Source organism: Pistacia vera, unplaced genomic scaffold (genome assembly GCF_008641045.1).
Source record: "Pistacia vera cultivar Batoury unplaced genomic scaffold, PisVer_v2 Contig480, whole genome shotgun sequence".
Taxonomy (NCBI): Eukaryota; Viridiplantae; Streptophyta; class Magnoliopsida; order Sapindales; family Anacardiaceae; genus Pistacia; species Pistacia vera.
The window spans coordinates 1-12,986 of record NW_022196313.1 but is presented as its reverse complement, the minus strand read 5'-3'; the positions used below and the strand labels follow the sequence as shown (position 1 = coordinate 12,986).

The 12,986-nt window shown below is 38.0% G+C and overlaps 1 protein-coding gene across 1 annotated transcript; it reads left to right on the top strand.

The window, feature by feature from the left end:
* The first annotated feature begins 8,156 nt into the window (after nucleotides 1–8,156).
* LOC116146648 (acetylornithine aminotransferase, mitochondrial-like) lies at nucleotides 8,157–11,639 on the top strand. Its single transcript, XM_031432064.1, has 3 exons — nucleotides 8,157–8,836; nucleotides 9,238–9,672; nucleotides 10,950–11,639. The coding sequence occupies exons 1-3, from the start codon at nucleotides 8,396–8,398 to the stop codon at nucleotides 11,484–11,486; spliced, it is 1,413 nt and encodes a 470-aa protein (XP_031287924.1). The 5' UTR covers nucleotides 8,157–8,395; the 3' UTR covers nucleotides 11,487–11,639.
* Nucleotides 11,640–12,986: the final 1,347 nt, after the last annotated feature.

The following is a 12,986-nucleotide window of genomic DNA, read 5'->3' as shown; positions in this document are numbered from 1 at the left end:
ATGTTGAGTGGTGGAGTGTAAATTTGGGCCATGTTGAGTGTTGGCTTAAGGGAGTTTTTGCTCCAAGTTTGGTGGCTTGAGAGAGATGTGGAAGTGTAACCAATTTAGTGCTTGCATGTGCATGTAAAGTGTTTGATGAAATTTCAAAGAGAAGTGTATGCATGAGTATGTTAGTTTATTACTTTGTTATGGTATTGTTGATGGTAGAGAATAATGGTTGTGTGGTGCTATATTTATATACCATAATGCATCCTTTAATTTGAGTACTTGAATTATATGTATACATACATATATTGTAAATGAGAACATTAAAGAGAAACATTAGCAAGATGTTAAGAAAAAGAAAGAAAAAAACTTAGTTGTAGAATCATTATCTAAAGAACATAATTAAAGCATATCTCAAATCTGAAATTTTATTTAAAGAAATATAAAAAGATAAGAGAAGAGAAGGTTGTTGCGATGGGGAACGTGTGAGTGGCAGAGAAGAAGAATATCCCCACATGCACGCCGCCTTTAGTGAGCGGCCTAAGAATAAGAAAGAAGAATTTGTACAGTTCGTAAGAAGTGCATGTGGATGAAGACTGTACCCAAGAAAGAATTTGCGAATACACTCACATGGCTAGGGTTCCGAATCTATGTCTCAACTAAGTCTGATCGACAAAGAAATAATAGAAAATAAAAGAAAGAAAGAATAGAAAAAGCAAGAAAGAATAGAAAATAAGAGAAACAGAAAAGAAAGAAGAGAAACAAAAAGAGAGAATTGAAACAGAAAAAGAAAGAAACACAGAAAAAGAAAGAAAAACAGAAAGGAAACAAAAAACAAAATGAGGAATAGAAAACAGAAAAGAAAATGCATTGCATAGAAAAAGTTTATACATTTGTGCATATGCATCATGCCATTTCTACTACCCCGAGTTCGTTTCCCTATTTGTGCTTACATATCGGTAAGTGAGAAACTAGAATTTTAGAAAGAGCACAGAAGAATTGAGAAGTTTGGTGTAAGGAAAGAAGATCCAGGATCTAAGTAACGGAAAAATAATAGAAGTATTGAGGGTTTACTTACTGAGCAATTAGTGCTCACTCCGTTGATTTCACTGTTTTTGCAGGTAATAGATGAGATGCGGTCGGGAGGAATGTCAAGTAGCGGAGGAGAATGGCACCACTGTCCGAGATTACTTTGTACTTTTTTTTTGTGACTTTATTACTTGATGTAGAGATTTGTATATAAAGTTAAATTTATTTTGGGCCCATTATTACATTCTTATATACATATATATATTTCTATAACATGTTACTGAGTTTTACTTATATTTTTCCAAAGAACTACTAGCTAGACAGAATATTACATTTTTGGTTAAGCAATTGTGCACCTGGGATGATTTTGATTCTGCCTTGGACTTGATAGCTTAAGCGATTGTAAATCGTTTAAGCGACCAAGGCTAAAAGTGAAGAATCGCTCAAGCGAGACCATAAATCGCTTAAGCGATCGTACACTTGGGATGATCTTGATTCTGCCTTGGACTTGATCGCTTAAGCGATCCTAAATCACTTAAGCGACCAAGGCTAAAGGTAAAGAATCGCTCAAGCGAGACCCTAAATTGCTTAAGAGATCGTCCATCTGGATGATCTTGATTTTGCCTTGAAATTGATCGCTTAAGCGACCAAGGCTAAACGTGAAGAATCACTTAAGCGATACATAAATCGCTTAAGCGATCGTACATCTGGGATGATCTTGATTCTACCTTGGACTTGATCATCGCTTAAGCGATCGTAAATCACTTAAGCGACTAAGGCTAAAAGTGAAGAATCGCTTAAGCGATACATAAATCGCTTAAGTGATCGTGCATCTGGGATGATCTTAATTCTACCTTGGACTTGATTGCTTAAGCGATCGCAAATCGCTTAATCGACCAAGGTTAAAAGTGAAGAATCGCTTAAGTGATCTTGATTCTGCCTTGGACTTGATCGCTTAAGCGACCAAGTGTAAAAGTGAAGAATTCGCTTAAGCGAGACCTTAAATCACTCAAACGATTATGCACCTGGGGTGACTTCATTCTACCTTGGACTTGATTGCTTAAGCGATCATGCATCGCTTAAGTGACCAAGGATAAAAGTGAAGAGTCGCTTAAGTGATCTTGATTATGCCTAATACGTGATCGCTTAAGCGACTACGGCTAAATATATTGGATCGTTTAAGCGAGACCTGAAATTGCTTAAGCGATCCAGTATATTCGGATGAACTTTATATTGCTTTTGACAAGATCGCATAAGCGATAACATACATCGCTTAAGTGACCAAGGCTAAATATACAGGATCGCTTATGCGAAAAAATACATTGCTTAAGCGATCAAGGCTAATTTACTTTGGTACTTTAAACACATTTAAATTTGTATTATATAGAATCATTATATACTTTAATATTTCTTTTCCATGTTTATCTACACACGTAAAAAAATTAGTTTAATTAAAATATAATTTTAAAAAAAATCGATTAAGTGATATAAATAATCAAATCGGTTGACACAAGACAAATAATGGTCCACTGAACTAATCATACAGTCAAAATTTAAGCTTATTTCAATCTATTCCCCCCACATCGTACAAGATTTGACTGCATTTTGGTCAGTAAAAAGAGCACAGTAATCATTCTCAAATACACCATCCATATTTTTGAAATGAGGTATGTTTCTACTAACGTGTCACACTAGTACGATATGACATTCATCCATATATCATACGGTTGTAACCTTAATATGTGTTAATGGAATTAAGTTGCAAATAATCCTTCTTAATTGGCCTCTATATGTGTTAATAACCGATGCCGCTTAACATTAACATTAATAATCATGTGATGTTGTGAACGTCCGAAGTTCACATTAACGTCACTTAATATGAGGTTGACAACCTATTCCAAGAAAAAAAAAAATGGATTGCTTAAGCGATTGGTTTATGGCTTAAGTAATCCCGTGTTTATAAGCCTTTGTCACTTAAGCGATAATATAAATCGCTTAAGCGATCTTGTAAAAGGCATAATAAAGATCATCCGAATGTACTGGATCGCTTAAGCGATCCAGTATATTTAGCCTTAGTCGCTTAAGCGATCACGTACAAGCCAAAATCAAGATCACTTAAGTGATTTTTCACTTTTATCCTTGGTCGCTTAAGCGATCAAGTCCAAGGTAGAATGAAGTCATCCCAGATGCATGATCTCTTAAGCAATTTATGTATTACTTAAGCGATTCTTGACTTTTAGCCTTGGTCGCTTAAGCAATTTACGATCGCTTAAGCGATCAATTTCAAAGTAGAATTAAGATCATCCCAAATATACGATTGCTTAAGTGATTTATGTATCACTTAATCAATTCTTTACGTTTAGCCTTGGTCGCTTAAGCGATTTAGGATCAATCAAGCGATCAAATCCAAGGCAAAATCAAGATCATCCCAGATGGACGATCGCTTAAGCGATTTAGGTTCTCGCTTAAGCGATTCTTTACTTTTAGCCTTGGTTGCTTAAGCGATCAAGTCCAAGGCAGAATCAAGATCATCCCAGGTGCATGATCACTTAAGCGATTTACGGTCTCGCTTAAGCGATTCTTCATTTTTAACTTTAGTCACTTATGCGATCAAGTCCAAGGCAGAATCAAGATCATCCCAGGTACACGATCGCTTAAGCGAATATATATAGTCGCTTAAGCGATCATGGGCAACATTTATTTTTTTCAGCTTTTCTCCTGAATTTTGACAAACTAAAATCACCAACACATATTAATTTCATATTTTCTCCTGAATTTGATAACCTAATTGCATCAACACATTAATGTCATTTAACAAGAATATTAAATAAACTCAAACTCAAAAGAGGGAAAGAAATACTGAATTGCCTTTTATACAAATCTGAAATGTGTCAATTACATTAAATTACAACATTATATACAACAAATAAATGTCTTATATACACCCAAAAAAAAAGCAGCGCCGGCAGCCTCCATCCTCCCTCTTCATCATTCTCTTCAACCACTTCCCCATCCTCCACAATTATCCAACACACCTTTAGCATTAGCAACATCAGCAGCAGCCTCTTCGTCTTCTTCTACAACACCCCTTTCAACATTATCTAGCCTTGGCCTTGGCCACAAAGCATACATAACACCACAACCCAAGTATCAACAGTCCGACGCTTAACAACACCAGCTGATTCAATTCAAGACAATTTAATTATTCAAGACAACCCAATAAGAAATGCATTTCGCATAAACTACAAAATTCTAAGTTCAACTTCCTTACCTTTTGATGACAACATCAACAATGACTTAGATTGGGTTCTGGTCAGTCAAAAGGGATCCATATGCTCATGGAAACACTCAATAGCCAACCGCTCACGAAAGTTGCTAACTGTTTCATCATTCAACCTGTCCTTTGGGGTGTTGGTCATGTCGAACTCAATAAATTTTAGTGCATATGCTCAGCAATCAGCACAATAATAGGAGGAAGACATTAGCATTAGAATCAGCTTATAGAACAATTGTATTATGTAAGTTTTATACAAAATTTACCTCGAGTCATTTATCGGGACGGGAAGCGCTTGAGTGGCCCCACGTTCCCATCAGTATTTCATCACCCAAGTGCTGAAACATCTCGTTGTCGCGCAACAACCGCGGGAACAATATACACAACGGTTGCAACTCTGTCTCCAACTGCCTCTCTCGACAAATACTCAGGTTGCAATCAAGGATCTGCAGCAAGCCCTCCTCTAATACCTAAAAGACGGTTATCTAATACATATCCTTGATGTCCATGATACAGTATACTCTTTTAGCGTTTTCCCAACTGTTGCCATATTTTGGCATTTCCCCCCATACATCCTGTCATCAAACCAAAAATCATCTAGGACACCATCGAAGTCATCTGTGGCTAATCTTTTCTACTTGCCTGGCCTTGTTGCATCTCCACCATTGGCCTTTTTCATTAAAGTGTCATATGTAGTTACTAGCATTTGGCTAAAGGCTACATCGGTGATGGCATAGTGCGGATACAAAATATTACAATTACTGCTCTATCATAGCTCATAAGTGCCAATATCTCATCAATGTGTTGCATCAAATAAAAACAATATGATAAGTATACAATACCTCATCGAAAACATAAGCAAAAATAAACAAAAATAAAGGAAAATAACTCACCAAGTCGTCGAGCTACCTACCCATTGTCAACATCTTTTCAAAGCACTGCCGGGGATAATCCTCTTTTTTACACTTCACACGCCCATCACTTCCAAAATCATTGTAATAGGCATAGAAGAGTTTTTTTCTTTTCCTCATTTATTGGCCTATACAAATCGACATTTAACTCCTCCGTTTTCATTTGCCCACTTCATCTGCCTTCCTCATCACCCTCCTCCATTTTTACTTCCCCACTTTTTTCGCGTCCCGCCTCACCCTCCTCCATTTTCACTTCCCCGCTTCCTCCGCCTTTCTCCTTACCCTCCATTTTTGCTTCTCTACTTTCACGGGCTTCCTTAGGTTTTTTCTTCGTTTTCCTCTTCTTTCTATATGTTACTGTCGTGTAAGGAGATTTTACGTGCTTACTCTTTCGGCTCTCTCTTTTATGCTCGGGTTACACTTCAACCACTTTCAATACCCCCCCCCCCCCCCAACTTTCTCTGCCACCCTATCAACTTCCTCTTCCACACTTTTCATCCGCTCTTCCATCTTCTCAAACCTCTCATAAATGGTTGTTGTAAAACTCTCAAACAGACCATTTATGAGGTCAACCATCTAATTCTCCTGACCCCGACGCCTCGGCAGAGCGATACTCGTTGTACCGGTTTGCCAACTGGGTGGAGGCATACGAACCTCTTCATCCTCCTCCTCCTCTTCCCTCCCGCCGATTGGAGCTTTATCATCCTTGGTGTCAACAACATTCTCAAGCAGTGGCCTTGCAACTGTACTCACATGCGTGACCCCTTCTAGGTCCCGCATTAGGCGGTCTATCCCTTCATCTACTGTATCGTCCAGTTCTTTAAACGATGTAACATACTCCTCTTCCACTTCACCCCTAGTAGCAGTGAGGAAGAGACGGATGACTCCCTACAATAAGAAAAAAAATCAATCAAATTTAAGTTACATTTAAAAAGCAAGTGCATATTCAAAAGATTAATCATTTAATCTTACCCGAGCCGCTTGAATTTCCATGTATATTTTGTCATAATCCCAAGGGGAACACTTCTCGATGTGCCACTGCAACATCCTAGGAAATTGTGGTCACTCATCTGAAGTCTTCATCCTCCCCCCCACCTTAGCCAAGACAAGGATGGCCTCATATATTCAAGCCTATGTTGTAAAAAAATAGTCCATATCATAATTAAAACACATATAATACAAAAAATATAACAAAGAGCTATTAATATTTACCTGTATTGCCCATGGGAAGCCAAACAAATTGTACATACTCGGTCTATTCTTCTCGACAGATTGGCAATGCTTTAACGCTATGTCTTTTCCTTACAAGGAGTCCATGGTTAGTTGAAATAATACCCGTCCCCATGGATAAGCATTAAAGAAATCTATGTTGCTTGCAAACTTTACCCAATCCATATTAACGACTTTTGTTGAGTCAGAAGCCATTAGGATTGAATGCACGAACCATACCAAACACATCTTAAACCTCTCTGAAGAGGTATATCCACCTTCTCCTAACCTCTCCTCTAAATTGCGTCCCGTAATAGACGCCTTCCCCCTGAAAACCTTTCTAGCCAATTTATCGGCTGCCCTACTCTTCTTTATTCTTTTTTGCTTTTCCGCATCTGGAAATGCCCCATATCTTAAGCATGTCATTAGGGCATATTTCATCATCCCAAAACGTAGTGGCTTCCTATCCACCATGAATCACATTTCTTTTTTTTTTTTTTTTTTTTGGCTTTTAACTGAGTGCAGTAACATATAATGCACTCCCTGCTCCCAGAATGCCTTTTTCCAATTTTTCCCGATGTTCACAAAATGACTGAAACAACTCTCTTTGAATCGGTCCATACCCTTCTATTGTTCCTGTAAAATCTCTATTATTCTCGTAAAAACTTGCCAACTTGACCTAACTATCACCCTTACGGGGAAGTACAGTACCTTATCGCTTACAGCCTCCAACCCATAGTCTTTATAATTTACGCTTCGAAAAATCTACACAATTGATACAAACTAAATATCAGCAAAAAAAAAAAAAAAAAAAAAAAACAACTAATAGGCTGCCAATTTGGGGACATGGTCTTCGAGAGCATTGGAGAGTGAGTGTTTTTGGCCTCGAGAGGACTGGGAAAGTTAATGCTTACCCTATAGAGGCTGTTGTGGCAAGTTCCACGAGGTTGGAGGGCTGAGGATGGTAGGAGGTGGAGGAACTCCCACAAACAACCTCCCTACGGCCTCCTTTGCCTTCCACCATCCTTTGGAACCCAAACAAAGCCACTCCCCTGGTGCCTACCAACTATTGGACAAAACATCACAACCACCATAACAATAAAACCAACTACATATCCTCCAAATTCGCACAAATCAATCAAATTTCTCATCAAATTCAAAACAAGTAAAAAACTTACCCTTTCTTCACCGGCGTCCTCCTCCTCTCCTGAATTCTCGCCGACGTCCTCCTCTTCAAAACCATTTTCTGATTCTTCTCTCTATTCTTGTGTCGCCGTTGTCTCCTCTGGCTCTGGACCACCTTGACTCATCAGATGATCCACCAAAGCGTCTTCTTCAACAGCCTTTGAACAGCAGCCGCTGCCAGAGTCTAAGATTTGGAGTAGAGTTGGGTTTTTCTCCTCTTTGTGAATATCAGCCATGATTTTGTGTAAGAAAGCTTTAGGATCGAATATTTGCCAAAAATAGGAAACTTTTATAGTTGGAAATCACAGAGAAATCAAAGGTGTTCATCAGTCGGTTTTTAGGGTATATGGCTCAATTAAGAGATTTTAAAGGGTGGGGATTGTTTTTAATTTTTAAAATTTAAATAAATTTCCGTTAATTATAATATTACCTATATATATTAAAATCTTTTAAGTTTAACCTGTTTTATATATTTAATGAATTTTAAACGTGTCACGTCAGTTTTTCTAACTTAAAAAAATTGTAAAATATTTTCAGGTTATTTTCTTAAACATAAACTTGTCACGTCTGGCAAGTTAAATTTCCTCTCAATTTCTTGCCTACCAAGCCGCCACTGAGACCTCTCCTTGAACAGAATCAAAATTTTCTTCTATCCCCTCAAAATCCCACCTTTTAAATTCTTCGAACAGCTTCCAACCAACAAATCTCATTTTTTTCAACAAAGTTTTGATATTTGTTGCTTAATTTCAAGTTCAATTAATTTTCTTTACGTTTTCCCGGCAACCAAACAGACTCTTAGAAAATGCCAAACGCAATGAGTTCAATTCAAAGTCCTCTCCAGATGTCAATCTCCGAATCAACCAATCTCCGGTGTCGTATTAGTCTCGAAGGTCGAGGAAACGTAATCAAATTCAACAACGGCGTGAAAAGAGCGACCACGGTATCGTGTCTCGGCGTGCACGTGGCGGATTCATGTGAGAGCGTGGGGGTGGGTAAGAGCAGCAAGGAGGTTATGGAGGCGGAGAAGAAGGTGCTGGTGGGGACGTACGCGAGGATGCCGGCTGTACTTGTGAGTGGCAAGGGATGTAAATTGTATGATGTTGAAGGACGAGAGTACTTGGATATGACTTCGGGGATTGCTGTGAATGCGCTTGGACATGGTGATGATGATTGGGTCAAGGCTGTGGTTGACCAAGCTAATTTGTTGACGCATGTCAGCAATGTGTATTACTCCATCCCTCAGGTTTTAATAGCTTTAATTTATTGTTTAAATTCTGAATTATTTTGGTCTTAATTTGGTGCAAGTTTGGTTCAAGTAAGACAGCTTTTGAAAGTGAGTTTGATTAAACTATGAGTTAAGAAATATGTTAAAGTATGCATTAATGATTCTTTTTATTTTTTATTTTTTGGTTATTGAACAATAAAAATCTAAGAAGTCGTGTTTGTTTATGGGTTAGAAAAGTGAATGAATTTGTATAGAAGCTGGAGTTATATAAATTACTTGTCTTTGTCTATAACAGTAGTTGAAACTACTGCAGAAATGAGTTTTACAGAACTTACTATTTGTTGTGCTTTGAGTCAACCGGGTATTTTCTACTTTGGTAAGTCTTCTTATGGCTAATATCGGTTATGTTATTGTTGTAGATAGAGCTTGCTAAGCGTCTAGTGGCTTCTTCTTTTGCTGATCGTGTGTTTTTCACCAATTCGGGAACGGAAGCAAATGAAGCAGCTATTAAATTTGCCAGGAAGTTTCAGAGACACTCAAATCCTGATGCGAAAGAGCCAGCCACGGAGTTCGTAGCTTTCTCCAATTGCTTTCATGGAAGGACCATGGGTGCTCTTGCTCTGACAAGCAAGGAACACTATAGGTCACCTTTTGAACCTGTCATGCCTGGGGTCACTTTTGCGGAGTATGGAAATATAGAAGCCACCAAAAAACTGATTCGGCGTGGCAAAACTGCAGCAGTATTTGTGGAACCCATCCAGGGTGAAGGAGGCATATATAGTGCAACAAAAGAATTTTTACAATTTCTACGTAGTACTTGTAATGATGCTGGGGCTCTTCTTGTCTTTGATGAGGTAATCAGCTCTCTCCTTATTGTTACATCCACTAAATAACGGCTATATGTTGGATTTGTGCAAGATGAAGTTTTGGAAACACTATGCAATTTAAGATCAATTTCCTCCAATGCTCAACCATAATAACCTACACGCTTGTTTTTCTGAATGGGTGTGTTCCAATAAGAAAACAAAAGAGAAAAGAACTCTGTTTGACTCATCTTCTAAACCTTTCCTATTGGTTCCCCTATCCCAGTCTCATCTGTTTAATTTTTTGGAGCTTGGCTTTTAGACTTTTTGTATTTGATGTTCCATTTTCTTTGCCTTTAAGTGGTTGCCCATGTCAATAAAATTCAGCAAGTTCAAACATTTCTTGTATATAACATCATAATGTCACCTCAAAAAACTGCATCTTCTAGCTTACATTAGTTTGTCTAAGACCTTTGTGCTTTCCAGTTGCCTCTATCAATCCCCTGATACTTGATACACACTGATGCTTGTCCAAACAGTGAAGGACATCCTTTGAAAAGTGAAAGATCCCTGACTAAACACTTCTACCTTTCCTCAGGAATATCAAAATTATAAATAAGGACTAATTGTTCTAAGCAAGTTGCCAAGTTCAATTTACATTTACCAAACTTTCCACATTCATATTCAGCTTATTCTTCCCCTTTCAAGCCACTGGTTCAACAAATTCAAGACTAGACCCATTTTCCTTGTCTCTGATCCTCCACAAGTTGTTTGAGAGGTACCTTTAAAGTTTATAAAAGACTACGACTGGCAACTTGCTTATTATCGCTTGTGGAATCATTAATATTTGCTGTGATATTTTTTCCAATGACGCATATGGATTTACTTGTAGTGTTGTATTGATATAATTGTGGTTGTGGTATAACTCTTGCAAGTTGCTGGAAATTGGTCGATGCAGTTTGTCATGGTCATCCGATGTATAATAGATTTCTCGGCAAATTGGTTAATTTAACTGGTTTTCATCTTTTCACCTTTCTATTTGATTTTTTTGGCTGAAAGATCAAATACAAAGACCAAATTTAGTGCTCTCGCATCACTATTCATCTTATCATGTCATTGTATAGATAGGGGCAGAGAGAAATTTAATCTGCTCAGGGTTTTCCATGTTTCAAATACACAAAAGACACTTTTATTCCAAGAGCTAGAATTAGCATCTACTGCTTTTCTTCATCAATGACTTCCCTCAATTATATGTTGCTCTTTATGATTCTGTTGACCATAATTGATTGTTATTCCCCTTCTAATTCCATTCTTTGCTCATGCTGCAGGTTCAATGTGGTTTAGGCCGGACTGGATACCTTTGGGCACACAAGTTCTATGGTGTCTACCCAGATATAATGACCCTTGCCAAACCTCTCGCTGGAGGTCTACCCATTGGAGCTGTTCTAGTGACTGAACGAGTTGCTTCTGCCATAAATTACGGTGACCATGGAACTACTTTTGCCGGCAGTCCCCTAGTCTGTAATGCTGCCATTGCTGTTCTAGACAAAATCTCGAAACCTGGTTTCTTGGCCAGTGTCTCCATGAAAGGCCAGTACCTCAAAGAAACTTTAAAGCAGAAGCTTGGAGGAAATCCCCATGTCAAAGAAATACGTGGGCTTGGGCTTATTATCGGAATCGAGTTGGATGTTCCTGCTTCTCCCCTCCTAGATGCATGCCAAGAATCTGGCCTCCTTGTACTCACTGCCGGAAAAGGCAACGTTGTCAGGCTAGTGCCTCCATTGATAATAACAGAGCAAGAGCTCGATCATGCAGTTGAAATTCTACACAAATCCTTTCCAGTTCTCGACTCTAATTCAAACTAGGAAAAAGAAAATTGCAGCATAGTTGCAGTTGAAGGATTCAATCCTTGAATTAACAGTTTATGTTTTAACACCTTCATATGATGAAAACTGTTGGCACCTAAAGCCAAGTTGTGCTTCTTATTATTTATGAGAAACCAGTTATTTTAGATCAAATTGATTCAAATCTCTCAGTTTTCTGAGCCACGTTGATGCCAAATATCAAACTTATCAAGTTTTATACGTCTTAACATAGGGTTTATTACCCTGTCACCCCTGAGGTTTGGTGTGAAAACTTTTTCCTTCCAAATTTAGGAAACTAACACTCTCACCCCCAAATTGTAATTTGCTCAGTTAAACTTAACGGTGAAAGATTTTTTGATACACCGACAACCGTACCAAATCGTTACCAAATATGGTATATGACCAGCTAAGCAATGCAAGAAAATTGGTGGGTAAGGTTACACGATGACTAAGTAATGCAAGAATGGGTAAGGTAACATGACGGAATAGGATATGGTTGATCTATGTGTTTGTTTCAATTTTTTTTCTCTATCTTACTCAAAATATACGTTTGTTTTCCTATTCTGAAAATACTATTCTATTTTATTAAATCATTTTTAAACTCCCTAGATTTGTTAATTTAATTAAACACCCCCCAATAAAAGTTTAAAAATTGACAAAAACACCCTCATCTATCCACATTTGACAGATTTCGGCCACCACTGTTGGAGGTGGCCGGAATCTGGTATAATGGGACACTACCGACTGGACATAGACGGTAGTGTGCCGATCTAGCCTTTTCCGGCTAAATCTACCATGGATCTAGCCGGAAAAGGCCAACTCTACAGCCGAAGATCTAGCCGTTGCTAGTCGTCAACGACGACTATATCTTTGGCTATCGTTGACCACCAAACGCGGCCTGATCATTACTGTCAATGGCCAGATCTAGTCGTAGATCTAGCATTTTCCTCTTAAATCCGCGGTAGATCTAATTGGAAAAAGTCATATCAGCGCACGAACGGCTAGATCTAGCTAATCGTGCATCGATATGGCGACTTCGACCATCCTTCGGCGGTGGTAGTCGGCTGTCGGTATTTAATGGATGGATGGGGGTGTTTTTATTAATTTTTAATGTTTTATTATAAAAGTGTTTCATAAATTAACAAATATAAGAGTTGTATATAAGAGTTGTTTTTGTTAATTTTTAAATTCTACCTCGTGATGATTACCCAACTTTATTTTATTTTTAAATACAGTTCTAAAAAGCATAAGAATAATAAACTAAAGGCACCCTAATTAGGACAAAAGTTTGGCGGGATTAAACCACATGATGCCATCTGGCATTCAAAACTCTCAAAAATTTTAAAAAACCTAAAATATCATAATAATATAAATATATAATTACACCCTCAATCATTTTACACATGACACCCAACCAGCATACTCCTCCACACTTTACTAATCACACCGCTATAATTGCTCTTCGTCCCCACACAACAGTACAATACACGCTCTGTATAA